General features: G+C 37.8%; 1 protein-coding gene across 1 annotated transcript in view; it reads right to left on the bottom strand.

The window, feature by feature from the left end:
• Positions 1-7,404: 7,404 nt before the first annotated feature.
• The window catches only part of LOC119597578, a 15,252-nt gene continuing 9,231 nt past the window's right edge, over positions 7,405-13,425 (bottom strand). The window contains 2 exon segments of the mRNA XM_037947153.1: positions 7,405-7,574; positions 7,741-7,923. Coding sequence (XP_037803081.1) covers positions 7,459-7,574; positions 7,741-7,923 — 299 coding nt within the window. The 3' untranslated portion in view covers positions 7,405-7,458.

Below are 13,425 nucleotides of genomic sequence, written 5' to 3'. Positions count from 1 at the left end.
ATGAACATAGTATTCAGCAGTATCTATTGTCAGAGGTGTGTGTAAAAGAGAAAAACGCCACTTAGAAGTGCAACGTCCAGGGTTGTTGAGTTATACAACTCAAAGATGGGGGCGTTGATATTATTGATCAGGTCATTTAAAATGTTACAGAAGTGCAACATGTTCTGCAAAATTTACTGTTTTTGAGCAATGGGTTTCATCTTTGGACCTCTCTTGCGCAAATGCATGGTTAGAGTACAGAAAAAAAAAGTGAAAAAAAGCAGTTCTGTTGCCATGGACAGTATGGATTTTTTAAAATTTGGAAATAGCTTATTCTTTGATTTCTGAAGAAGTTCTAAATGATGACAACAGTGAGGTCTGAGATTTCAGAGGAGCATGATGACATTTTTTAGAAAAAAGAACAAGGCCCCTTCCCATTGCTGCAAAGCGTACTAACAGTGCATGCCCCTATGCCTGATGCATTACCCCCTTATGCCTCTAGAATGAGATGTCGATATCCAGGGTGCAATGGGAGGACCAAGTTTCATGCAAAAATTGCAAAGTTTTTCTTTGTCTTTCATATGAAAGAAATTGTTATTCTCTTTCCATTTGCCCTGAAATATTTTATGATTAGGTTTACAAATTAAAATGTTTCTGTTAATGAAGAAAAATTTTAAAATAGAAAATTACTTTTTCACTAAGAAAGAAAAAAAGGTTTTGTTTCTTTTCAGTAAAGGGTTATGATATGCAGATTGCAGAGCGATGAATATGTCCTCATTTTTACTTAGGTACACTGCAGTCAAAGTAATGAGTGTTACTTAAATGTTTTTTTTAATGAAAAAAGCCTTTCATTGAAGTTGAATAAGAATTTGTGTTTTTTCTGAAAGGTATATATTTTATTGTGAATTTACACAGTTGTTTCACTGCAATTTCTGTTTTTTTGTCTACTTTTATTTTGCGCTACATGCTAGAGCCCTGACGGACCAAATTTGGGCCAAAATTTAAAGATCAATATCACTGAAACTACTCATGATACACATCTAAAAATATGCTTGAAGCCTTTTTAGGCCACGACAAATCCGCTGTCATAATATCATAAAAATCTAAAGTAAAAAAATTTCAGGGCTGAATGGATATATATATATATATATATATATATATATATATATTATATATATTAAAATATATATATATACACAACACACACATAGAAATACAATACTGATGATAATATTAATAATAATAACAATATAAAAAATAATTATAGTAATAATAATAATAATAATAATAATAATAATATAAAGATGACAATGATATTAAAAAGAATGACAAGAATTAGAATTGGGAAGGATAATAATAATGATAATTATAATAATAATAACAATGCTAATAATAATTAGTGAATTTAACAACAATAATGATTACAATAATCATAATAATAATAACAATGATATTAAAAGTAATAACACAATAATACTTGTTATAATAATGATAGCAATAATAATGATGATATTAATAGAAATAATCATAAAGACAATAAAGATTATGATTAATAATAATAACAATGATAAAAGGTAATCATGTCATAATAACAATAATAAAGATACAAATAAAAATGATAATGATATTGATGATAATATTGATTATTATTATTATTATTATCATCACCATTATCATCATCATCACAATCATTTTATTATTATTATTATTATTATTATTATTATTATTATTATTATTATTATTATTACTATTATAGGAATAATTGTATCAGTAGTAGTAGTAGTAGTGATAATAATAATAATAATCATGATAATAATGCTACGCCAGTGGGTCTTTGTCTCTGTGCGAAACATGTGTTAACATGATAAGGATGACCTGGGCATGTGTTAACATGAAAAGGATCATGGGCAAACATGATGCAACTGGCTGCGAGCGGAGGAACAAGCCAAGAGACAGTTGGGTGCTGCTCCTGTGAAGACCTCGTGTGTGCCCTTGTGACCTGATAAACTTTGTGTTGCCCTGTTATAAGCTGTATCGTGCAGTGTGACATGCTGGTTTCCCCCTGTATTGTGCCTATAGAAAAGTGTACGGGTAAATAACTTGTGTAAATAAAGGAAAGACTGTCATTTTGTGTTTAGTTCGTGCCTCGCCACTTGGCGTTTCCTCTGTGATGTTCTGGGACGCTGTGGTGCTCGGTGCCTCTTGGAGCTGTTCAGTGTTCACGACCCTGTGGATAGCACGCCGTCTGCCTAGCCTGCCTTGTGTTGGTGGCAGAGAGACGAGGCGGTCGGCGTAACAGTAATAATGACAATCATAGCAGTAGTAGTAGTAGTGATGATGATAATACTAATGATAATAATAATAATAATAATAATAATTATTATTATTATTATTATTATTATTATTATTATTATGATAATGATAATAATAATGATTATAATGACAATATTGATAATAATAATGATAATAACAATAATAATAATATTGATGAAGAAAATAAGGATAATGACAATAATATCAGTAACAGTATCATAGATAATATCATTAATAATGAAAATTATAATGATGATGATTAAAGATAATGATAATAATAATGATAATGATAATGAGGAGGAGGAGGATTAAAGATAATGATGTTGATAATAATAATAATAATAATAATAAAATAATAATGATAATAATGATAATAACAATAATAATGATAATGATAATAGTAATACTTTTGATAGTTATAATGATAATGATAATAATAATGATAATAATAGTAATAATATTGATGACGAAAATAATGACAATGATAACAGTAATAATACTGTAGTAACAATCATTATATTAGTAATAATAATAATGGAAATGATAATAGTGGTAGTAAAAATAACAGTAATAATAACAGTATTAATAAAAGCACCAATATTGATGAGGAGGATTAGGATGATGATGATGAGGAGGAGGAGGATGAGGAGGAGGAGAAGGAGGAGGATAATAAAATAGTAGTGATAATAATGATAATAACAATAATATGATACAATAATGATAATATTAATGATATTAATACTAATAGCAATAACAGTAATAATAATGATGATAATAATAATAATAATAGTAATAATAATAATAATAATGATAATAATAATAATAATAATAATAATAATAGAAGTAAAGGAGGTAGGGGGATGATGCAGTTGGAATTATCGTACAAACAACAACAATTGGTCTCTTGCAATACTTAGATTTAACCAGCGATTGGATGCTTCAATCAGTTAGAGTACATGAAAATTCTAAAAGGTTACACTCAATAGTAAAGGATTCAAATAAATTTTCTCAGGAATTAGGTATTGCGAGCGAAAATATCGAACATTTGTTGCCAACACTGGCTGCTAAACATAGAAAACAAAAAGCGAAGAAGGCCGGACAAGAAAAACTTGAATCTAGGTGGCATGAAAAGCCTCTCCATGGACAGTTTGCAACTCGAAGCAAACACACTGATGTAGATGAAATTGCAACCCATCAGTGGCTTAGAAGCTCTGGACTAAAAGGGGAAACAGAGGGTTTTATTCTTGCAGCCCAAGATCAAAGTTTATTGACTAGAAACTATCAAGCTAACATCTTGCACAATAGCACTGACCCAAAGTGTAAGTTTTGTGAAGACAAGGTTGAAACAATTGATCACCTTGTATCTGGTTGCTCAATATTAACACCGAATGAGTACAAAAATCGACACAACAGAGTGGGCAAGTACCTGCACTGGAAGATCTGCAAACACTTTCCTATCGGAACACAAGATAAATGGTACAAACACCATCCAGAGCCAGTTACTGAAGGCAAAGATGCTACAATCTTGTGGAACTTTCCAATTCACACAGATCGTACTATACAGGCAAATCGTCCAGATATCGTCATCAAGGACAAAATAAACAACACTTGCCTGTTTACAGATATGAGCATCCCTTCAGACAGAAACGTCCTAACAAGTGTTCGAAAAGATATCAAAGTATAAAGACCTGGAAATAGAGGTGGAAAAGATGTGGCATTTAAAAACCAAAACTTTGCCTGTTGTTTTTGGAGCTCTTGGCCTTATAAAAAAAAGGTACAGATAAGTTTCTTGAGCAAATACCAGGAAATCCAAAATTAGAAGAAATCCAAAAAATAGTCTTAAACAGCACAGCACATGTTCTCAGAAGAGCATTATCAATCTGATGTGTTCTTTGTGTGCGTGAATTGATTTGACTGGATGTTTTGATTTGTGGTTGTTCTGCATATTTTGCATGTTTTCGTTGACGTTCCATTGCCTCAAACTTCAATCACCCTAGGTCACTGGTAGTGACTCGGTGTTTGATTTTAATTAGCAGATCTAAGGAAACTTTCGTATAAAATAATAATAATTATTATTATTATTATTATTATTATTATTATTGTTGTTATTATTATTATAATGATGATGATGATAATAACATATAATAATAATGATGATAATAATGATAATGATAAAAGAATCACGGCGGAAAGGAACTGACCAGCCTACCGCACCATCCCATGGCGGGTGTGTTTCTGTGTGTATGTTTGTGTGTGTGTGTGTGTGTGTGTGTGTGTGTGTGTGTGTCTGTGTGTTTCTCTGTGCGTGTGTTTCTGTGTGTGTGTGTTTCGTGTGTGTGTGTTTATGTGTGTGTGAGTTTCTATATGTCTGTGTGTCTCTGTGTGTTTCTGTGCGTGTGTTTCTGTGTGCGTGTGTTTCTGTGTGTGTGTGTCTTCGTGTGTGTGTATTTCTATATGTGTGTGTCTCTGTGTGTGTTCCCCTAGGAAAGGAACTTCACCTCGATTGCCTATAAGTAACCCAACAAGGGATACCTGAAGCCACGGTTAGCAGGTGGTGGGTGTGGATTTCAAGCAAGAGCAGAAATTGCACTCACTGGTTGACCCACACTATGCTGAGCAGATGACGTCATGGTCAGTCGTCAGGATCACCCGGCTAGTATAGACACTGCTAATGAAGAAAGCAGCGGGAAGCTACTTCAGTACTTCTCCCTAGTTAAGTCAGTGATAGATCAAAGATACGTTCGGGACGTCAAACTGACACGGCACTACAAGAAGTGTGTGTATTTCTGTGTGTGTGAATTTCTCTGTGCGTGTATTTTTCTGTGTGTGTTTCTCTGTGTTTCAATATATGTGTGTGTTTCTTTGTGTGTACGTTTCTGTGTGTGTGTTTCTGCGTGTGTGTGTATGTGTTTCTGTTCGTGTGTTTATGTTTGTGTGTTTCTGTATGTGTGTGTTTCTGAGTGTGGATGTTTCTGTGTGTGTGTTTCTCTGAGGTCTGCCCTACCTATAAGTTTAAGCCTGAGGTGGCAAGTCTGAGCCGAACTTGGCCTCACTTTCAGTGATGCCAGATGCTCGTCGACAAGGATTTTCTCTTACTCCCAGTGCTGCCCTTCACTCCGCCCCTCCCCCTTCCTCCTAAGATGCCCCCTCCCCCGCATCTATTCCTCCTCCATCTTACGTTCTCACTTCTACCCCCTTCCTCGCCAATCAAATTCTTTTGCAATTCTAGATCCAAACACCCTAGTCTCTACAACTGCCCTGACGCCTACCCTTCCCCTCTTCGCTCTACCCACAGCAGACCATTTAAACGTTCCACGCAATCTTCTCCCACCTCACCCTCTCCTCCTCCTACCTCTTCGTCTACCCCTATGCGCCTATAATCGTAATTTTTATTATATATGTTGTTATTAGTAGTAGTAGCAGTATTACCATCACCATATACATTAATACCATTAACATTGAACCACACAGGACACATGGAAAGGAAATCTCGGCTTTGACCCTTCAACCAACATCAACCAATCTCGGGGAGTCCTTCTGCCAGGGATGCGCATGGTCAGGTTCCCAGTTCTGCCCCGATGCCTTGCGGAGCTCTCGCCTCCTCCTTCGCGCCCTTGGACACAGGACAGTCATACAGGGCAGAGATTACACCAGAATTCATGTTACTTTATGTTTGTCTCGCGCGGTGTTCATCCACAAATTTTGCGGTGAAGGAAACACCAGTAAGAGATTTCGTAGGCTCTTTTGAGACCAGACATAACAACACAAAAAAAGAGAACTTCTCATGCGCTCTGCACCGCACGCCCACTCTGCCCGAGAGAGCGTTGCCTTCCGTGCGAGGACAAGCAAAACACAAAATGTTCTTTTATGTCGTACAAGAAACATTACATATTAATATAAAAGATGTATGCTACACACTTATAAATACCAAACATGATAAATCATGTAGTACACATCATCACTTGGTGTAATATATTACAGAAAGGCATTAACCACAGTATGTATTCTTCTTTTAACGGTAGGTTCATGTCTGAGCCGCCGTGGTCACAGCATGAGACTTAATTGTAGTTTTTCATGTTGTGATGCTCTTGGAGTGAGTACGTGGTAGGGTCCCCAGTTCCTTTCCACGGAGAGTGCCGGTGGTACCTTTTTAGGTAATCATTCTCTCTATTTATCCGGGCTTGGGACCAGCACTTGACTTGGGCTTGAAGTTCCTTGCCCAAGGGAAGAATGCGGCGGTCGGTGACTCGAACCCTCGAATTCAGATTGCCGTCGTGATATTCTTGAGTCCGACGCTCTAACCATTCGGCCACCGCGGCCTTGACGATCATGGGCTTCCATGATTTTTACAGTATGTATAATAACATTATTATCAGGTCGTTATCACAATGTAGGTACGGTTATACTTTCACTACCACAGTTCCTACGAAATTCACCATCACATCACTATCACCAGAGTGGTGTGATATATATATATATATATATATATATATATATATATATATATATATATATATATATATATATATCACAGCCAACCCACATATGAGTGACATAACTTCTGCCGGAAGAGGAGCACCATTGCCGTCATGTCCACCTTTTATTTAGAGAGACACTCGAGAGAACTCGATTCTTAACCATCGGTGCGAAAACTACATTAAAGAAAATAAAAATCATAGTAAAATTCAAATAAACGCATTTATTTGTTCACAAGAAAAAGGAAATGTTTGTATAGAGCTAAGTAGAAAGATTAATATTTCCATTTTTGTTACATACATCTAAAGAAGGGGCCCTGAACGTTTAGCTACGCTAATTAGATAGATAGACAGATAGATAGATAGATAGACAGATAGATAGACAGATAGATAGGTAGATAAGTAAATAGATAGATAGGTATACATATATATATATAGCTACATATACATACATACATACATACATACATACATACATATATATATATTATATATATATATATATATATATATATTATATATATATATATATATATATATATATATATACCAGAACACTATATTTATATATATATTATATATATATATATATAATATATATATATATATATATATATATATGTATATATAACTACCACAAACAGTGCTGAGCAGAAGGCCCCCAGAGGGAAAGAGGCGTTCCATCGGCGACCTACAACTTGCAGCCGAGTTTCCACGACAGGATTCGAATCCACTTTGAACTATCTCCGACCACTTCCGCGCCTCGGCCTCGGAGCTCCTGCCTGACGCTCTGCACCTGAAGAGGGTCTGCCGAAACAGTAAAGCATTCTATTATGCCTCGATCGTCACCTACTTAGGTCTCGCAAGCGTGAAGGAAACCCCCTCCCCCAGGAGGCTCGGATGCTAACGGAAGCGCATTTTTCTCAAACACTCTTCTTTTACTACATACCGTGAGATAAGACGTGTTACCTACCGCAGCCCAATGGGACGTCCACGTTGAACTCCTGTTTACGTGTCGAGCAGAGGACGTGCACGGCGTCGCACACCCACTCCCAGGAAGGGGGCGTGACACGCTTGAGGTCCAGAGTCAGGAACGGTGCCTCACAGTGAAGGGCGCTCAGAGAGTCAGCAGGAGGACAGTCTAGCAGCTTTACAGCTGAGGAAGAAAAAGTAGCTTGGTCATAAGAGTGGCTGGGCATTGTGATTGATTGTTTGTTTATTTGTTTGTTGGCTATCGACCAGCGGCATATGACCATGGTAACACAGCCGGCCAAGATCATTAAGCCAATGGATCCTATTCATTACTTCAATCTAGATAAGGTCATAAGGTTTTGTCTCCTTTAGAGAAGTGATTACTTTACTTATTATTTTCTCATTATCTGATAACATATTTGATATTGTAAATTCTCTATTTTTTTATCATGAAATGATTTTTTTTTTTTTTTTTTTTTTTTTTTTTTTTTTTTTTTTTTTTGTGGCTGTCTATGGTTTGAGTATTTTGGGCATACTCTTAACAGATGGTTTAAGGTAAGGATGGTGGTACACTTCTCTCTATGTAGGGAGTGAGGTGGGTGATTCTGGTGGCATTGACCATGAGACGCCAAAACCACCTCCTACCTTCTGACTTTTCTGTGGGCTGTATCCCACAGTTCTATTTCTTGTCTGACTATTTGTCAGTTGCAGGTTGGTCCACGCACTTTGCCACAGGAGATGGATTTTTGCTTTTGTAAGAGACAAAAAACACCTGAGATCTCTACGAACTATGCTAAGGTCCAGATCGCCAGTCGACCCGGCTAATATGTCAGAATGGATACCAGAGTGGCCTGGTACCCATATTAGCTTGATTGGTTTGTTGGCACCATGTAGCTTACGAATGATGTTACCAAGTAGTTCATTTTTAGTGGTTTCTAATGATTTAATGGCTTTAAGTGAACTTGATGAATTAGAAAAATTATTATTCTATCGTGGGTTGTCGATAGAGCAAAATCTTCAGCTCAGCAAAAAAGATCGATGTATGATTCGGCAGTCTGAACTTCAATTCACATTCAGCTGACCATACACTCGCACCCACACACTCATCTGTCTTGGAGCTGTCGATTTATATATGAAAAAAGGAGATGTTTAATAAGTATCTCTCTAAACCCTGGCGTATCTCCACCTCCGGAGCCACGGCCTTAGCTGATGGAGACCAAGCTTCCATAATGGAAAAATTGGGGGTTTCCCATGACACTATCTTTGATTGAACCAGGGTATCAATGGTAGAGAGATCTTTACCGACTTTCTCGACGAGGTCTAGAAGTCTCGTGGCAAAGGGCCTAGTGCCTCCATTGCCATTAGGATCGCTCGGGTCTCAAGCCACCTTTGCGGCATAGGTAAGGGCTAGCTGGCCGCTTTTGAGTCGGAGGGGAGGTACTCCTGAATCCACCTCAAGACACTCGATCTGAGTACATATCAGGGCTCCAAGACACACACACAAACATGCATTCTGCACAGCATCCAAACCTTTCAAAATGGAGTTTGATGCCGAACCGTACACGATTGACCCATAATAAGGGCTTTATATACCATTAGCAAAGACTGTCTATCAGCTCCTCATTTATTACCAGAAATGCACTTGAATAAATTTAGTGCTCTTTCACATTTATTCTTTAACTGACCAATGCGGTCTTTCCATTTGAGTCTACAATCAAAGAGCAGACCAAAAAATCTAGCAGAATTTTGAATAGGTATTGGGTGATTGTCTAGAGTTAGCCTGATATTCGGCTTCCTCCAAGGTGGAAAAATTACCCCAATACTCTTTCTTGTGGAAAACATAAAACCCCACTGGATGCCCCAGTTATGAATCATATCCAGTGCCAGTTGGATGCGATTTGCTGAGAATTCTGCATTATTGCTGGAATGCCATAATGCACAATCATCAGCATACAGTGAGCATTTAAGATTCCGAGGAGAGGCTGGTAAGATGTCATTTATCATGCATAAAAATAATGCTGGTGACAAGGCACTTCCTTGTGGGACCCCATTTGCCTAGACAAAAATGTCTGAAAAAGTGACATTGTCAAAAAACAATTTGACAGAGAAAGTTCTGTCAGAGATGAAATTTTGAATAAAACAAGGCAAGTTTCCACGTAATCCAAAAGCATAAAGTTTTCTGGTAGGCCATATTGCCCTGTCATGTCATAGGCTTTTTTTATATCTAAAAATACTGAAATCAAAAATTCTTTTTTGGCACTTGCCTCATGAATATCACTGTCCAGTTTTACTAGTTGCTGAAGAGTTTGGCATCCCTTTCGGAAGCCGCACTGTCCGTCAACTAGCAAATTACTGAAATTTAAAAAATGCAAAAGCCTACTGTTAACCATTCGTTCCATGACCTTGCTTAAGCAACTTGTCAACGCAATTGGGCGGTAGGAGATGGCAGATCTGGGGTTACCCCCTCCTTTCAATATGAGAATGATGTGGGCGAAGTGCCATGAGTTTGGAAAAGTGTGGCTCTTCCAAATTTCATTGTACACTTCTAGCAACTTAATCATAGCATCATGATCATCATGGCATCATCATGAAGCTTTATCATCTCATATCGAATCTCATCGGGGCCTGGCGATGTTCCTCTACAGGTTTCTAGGGATCGGACAGGCTCATCCATTGTTAGATCTATAAACAAAGTCATCGCCTGTGGTAAAGTGAATAATTTGTAGCTCAGCCGCTTCCAAGATGGTCAGGAGTGCGGGATGGTAGTTGTCTGAGCTGCTTGCATGAGAGAACTGCCTGGAGAGTGCATTAGCAATGTTCCTAGGTGAATCGAAATTAGTACCCTCGTGAATGATGTTATTAATTTTGAAAGATGTTTTTTTTCTTATTGGTTTTATTGATAGTGGACCAAACCTCTGTTATTTTGGTATTGCTGTTAATTGTAGAGACAAAGCTCTGCCAGGCGTCTCTTTTTGCTTGTCTTATTACTCTACGAGCCCTAGCTCTTGCTTGTATATAGTTGCAACAGTTCTCATTATTGATGTTATTTTTGAAAAGCCAGTAGGCCTTATTGCGTCGGCACAGCGCCCTGCGGCAATCTGGTGTCCACCATGGAACTCTATGCTTAATGCTATCTGTCGAAGTTTTAGGGAATGGATCAAGTGTTCTAAAACGAACTCTGAATTTTTTACTTATCATCAAGGGTTTTTCCCCAACAATTCGAGTTTGACGCTCTTGGAAGGCGACCCAGTCTGCTTTTTTATGTTAAATTTGGGTGCTAAAAGGTTCTTATGTGCACATGAATATTAATAAAAATGGGAAGATGTCCTTCCCAAGGGTTGTAAGGGTGTGCCACAGGCATTTGGGTTTTGCTATGATGAAGGACCAGGATTGTCAAAAAAAGCTAAAATTTAGGGGAAATTTCTCCACCCGCGTGGGATCCATCTTCAAAAGGGACCAGATCGACTCATTAATCAATTAATACTTGCCACTTCTACCACCCCCCCCAAAAGTATGATGAATTAAAATTACCTAAAATTTTTTATTTTGTGGCAGCTATCCTAAAAAAAGGCCATAAGGTACACTGATCGGGTGGACAATAAACTGAATAATAGTCAGATACGTCCCTTTAAATTTTTACTTTGAAAGCGAAACCCCCAAAATAGAATCAACTCATTTCAGTAAAAGGGGAGGTTTTGGGGTGTACAGGGCGACCCCCCCCTCCCCCCCTACCCTAGACCCTTTCCGACATAAATGGTAGTTCCTCAAGAAACGCCCCTCGTCGGACGGGGTGTTTAAGTGCTTTTTTTGGAGAACTATAATTCGGGAATAACGAGGTAAAATTTAAGGTCTTTTATTTTGATCTAAGACTTCGACGCTCCATTGTATAATGGCCACCGATGATTCCTTTTTAGGGGGTTTTGGGAAGTGCCTTGCCCGCCATTTTTAATTTTCTTTTTAGGGGAGGGAGGCGCCTCTCCCCCCCGGGTTCCCCCGGGGACCTTCCGGGAAGGTTGGGGACAGAAGCCTCCCTGTCCTGCCCCCCGGCGAGGGAGACACTGACAGTTGCCCAGTGGTTAAGCATGGACTCAGACTGTCACGACGGAAATTTAGTTCGAGGGGTTCGAGTCACCGCCGGGGTTTTCCCTTGGGGCAAGGAACTTCACCCGATTGCCTTATGCCCCTGGTGAGTAACCCCGCCCCAAATCATGCTGGTCTCAAGCCCGGGTAAATAGAGAGAATGATTTCCTAAAATGTAACACCGGCATTCTCCGTGGAAAAGGGAAGGGAAAACCCACCACTACTCACCCCAAGAGCATCAAACATGAAAACTAAAAGATCATGCTGTGACCACGGCCTCAACAAGAAACTACCGTTTAAAAAAAAAAAGTTTTAATATATATATATTATTATATTATATATAATATATATTATATATTTTATATATATATATATAAAATATATTATATATATATAAAAATATTTTTTTAAAATATATATTATATATAATAATATATTATACAAATATTGGGGTGTTATAAATTATTATTTTAAATTATATAAAATTATAAATTTTATATTATATATAACAAATTATGATGGCTTTTTGCAGGGGTCGCCGGAAGGGGGGAAATGCATCCGGACTGTGATTCGGTATCACCCTTGGGTGTTTATGCTGGTTGATGCGCAAATTTTAAACGACCAATTTAGTCAATTTTATACTTTAATTTTTAGTTGTTTAAACGGTTTTTTTGATTTAGCAATTTCTTTTCCTTAGCTGCAAGTTTTGATGGCATTTTTGCACAGGGGTGATGTTAGTTACTGTTGCAGCATAGGAAATATTGGGTTTGTGTGTCAAACTTTCCACTTTCTTCTTAGCTTCAATATAACTAACTTCATGCTTTCTCATATATGCTAATGTCTCAGTCTCCTTCTTCAGGATGCTGCACTCAGCAGATCCTAACTGATGGGGACCTCCACAGTTAGCACATTTGGAAATGTGGTTCTACATCTGGCTAGTACATGTGATGGTGTCATGGGCTTCAGCACATTTACAGCAAACAAATTTATTTGAGTCTTTATCAATACATCTTAATGAGGTGTGTCCGATTTTTTGGCATCTATTACAATGCATTGGCTTTTGGATGTAAGGTCTTACTTGGACACGTTCGTATCCAGTCCAGTTTTCGTTCACACATTCCTGTCCCTCTTGGTCATACAATGAACGTCCACTGCGTCTTGGTTCTTCATGCTCTCGAGAATTTCACTTTCGTTCATCGTCTTCAAATTCCTGTGAAAGATTACTCCCTTACAGGTATTTGGGCCAATAGGAATTTGCGTCAGCTTAAGTAAATCCTTAATCTGGGAGTTGTACTGTACGTTAACAAGGAGGCTTCCATCTCGCAATTTTTTGACAAAATCAAAGTCGCCGTCCACGTGACCATCAAGGACCTTTTTGATGATAAAGGGGTTCACGTTCAAAAGCGATTGAAATTCATTCACGCATTTTACATTCGCGAACCTCGCATTCTCAGTTGGGATTTTGAAAAGTGTTCTTCTCGTTTTGCCATTTGTGGGGGTTCCGTTGTCCATAATCGTATTGGTCTGAGAGTGGTCATGAGTCGCCCCTCCTCCTTGAGGAGAAGAAGGGGTAGCCGGGGTATCATGCATTCTGGGTATCGGACCA

This window comes from Penaeus monodon, chromosome 39 (genome assembly GCF_015228065.2).
Source record: "Penaeus monodon isolate SGIC_2016 chromosome 39, NSTDA_Pmon_1, whole genome shotgun sequence".
Lineage (NCBI taxonomy): Eukaryota > Metazoa > Arthropoda > Malacostraca > Decapoda > Penaeidae > Penaeus > Penaeus monodon.
The sequence above is the reverse complement of the archived record's forward strand: the minus strand, read 5'-3'. Positions and strand labels throughout refer to the sequence as shown.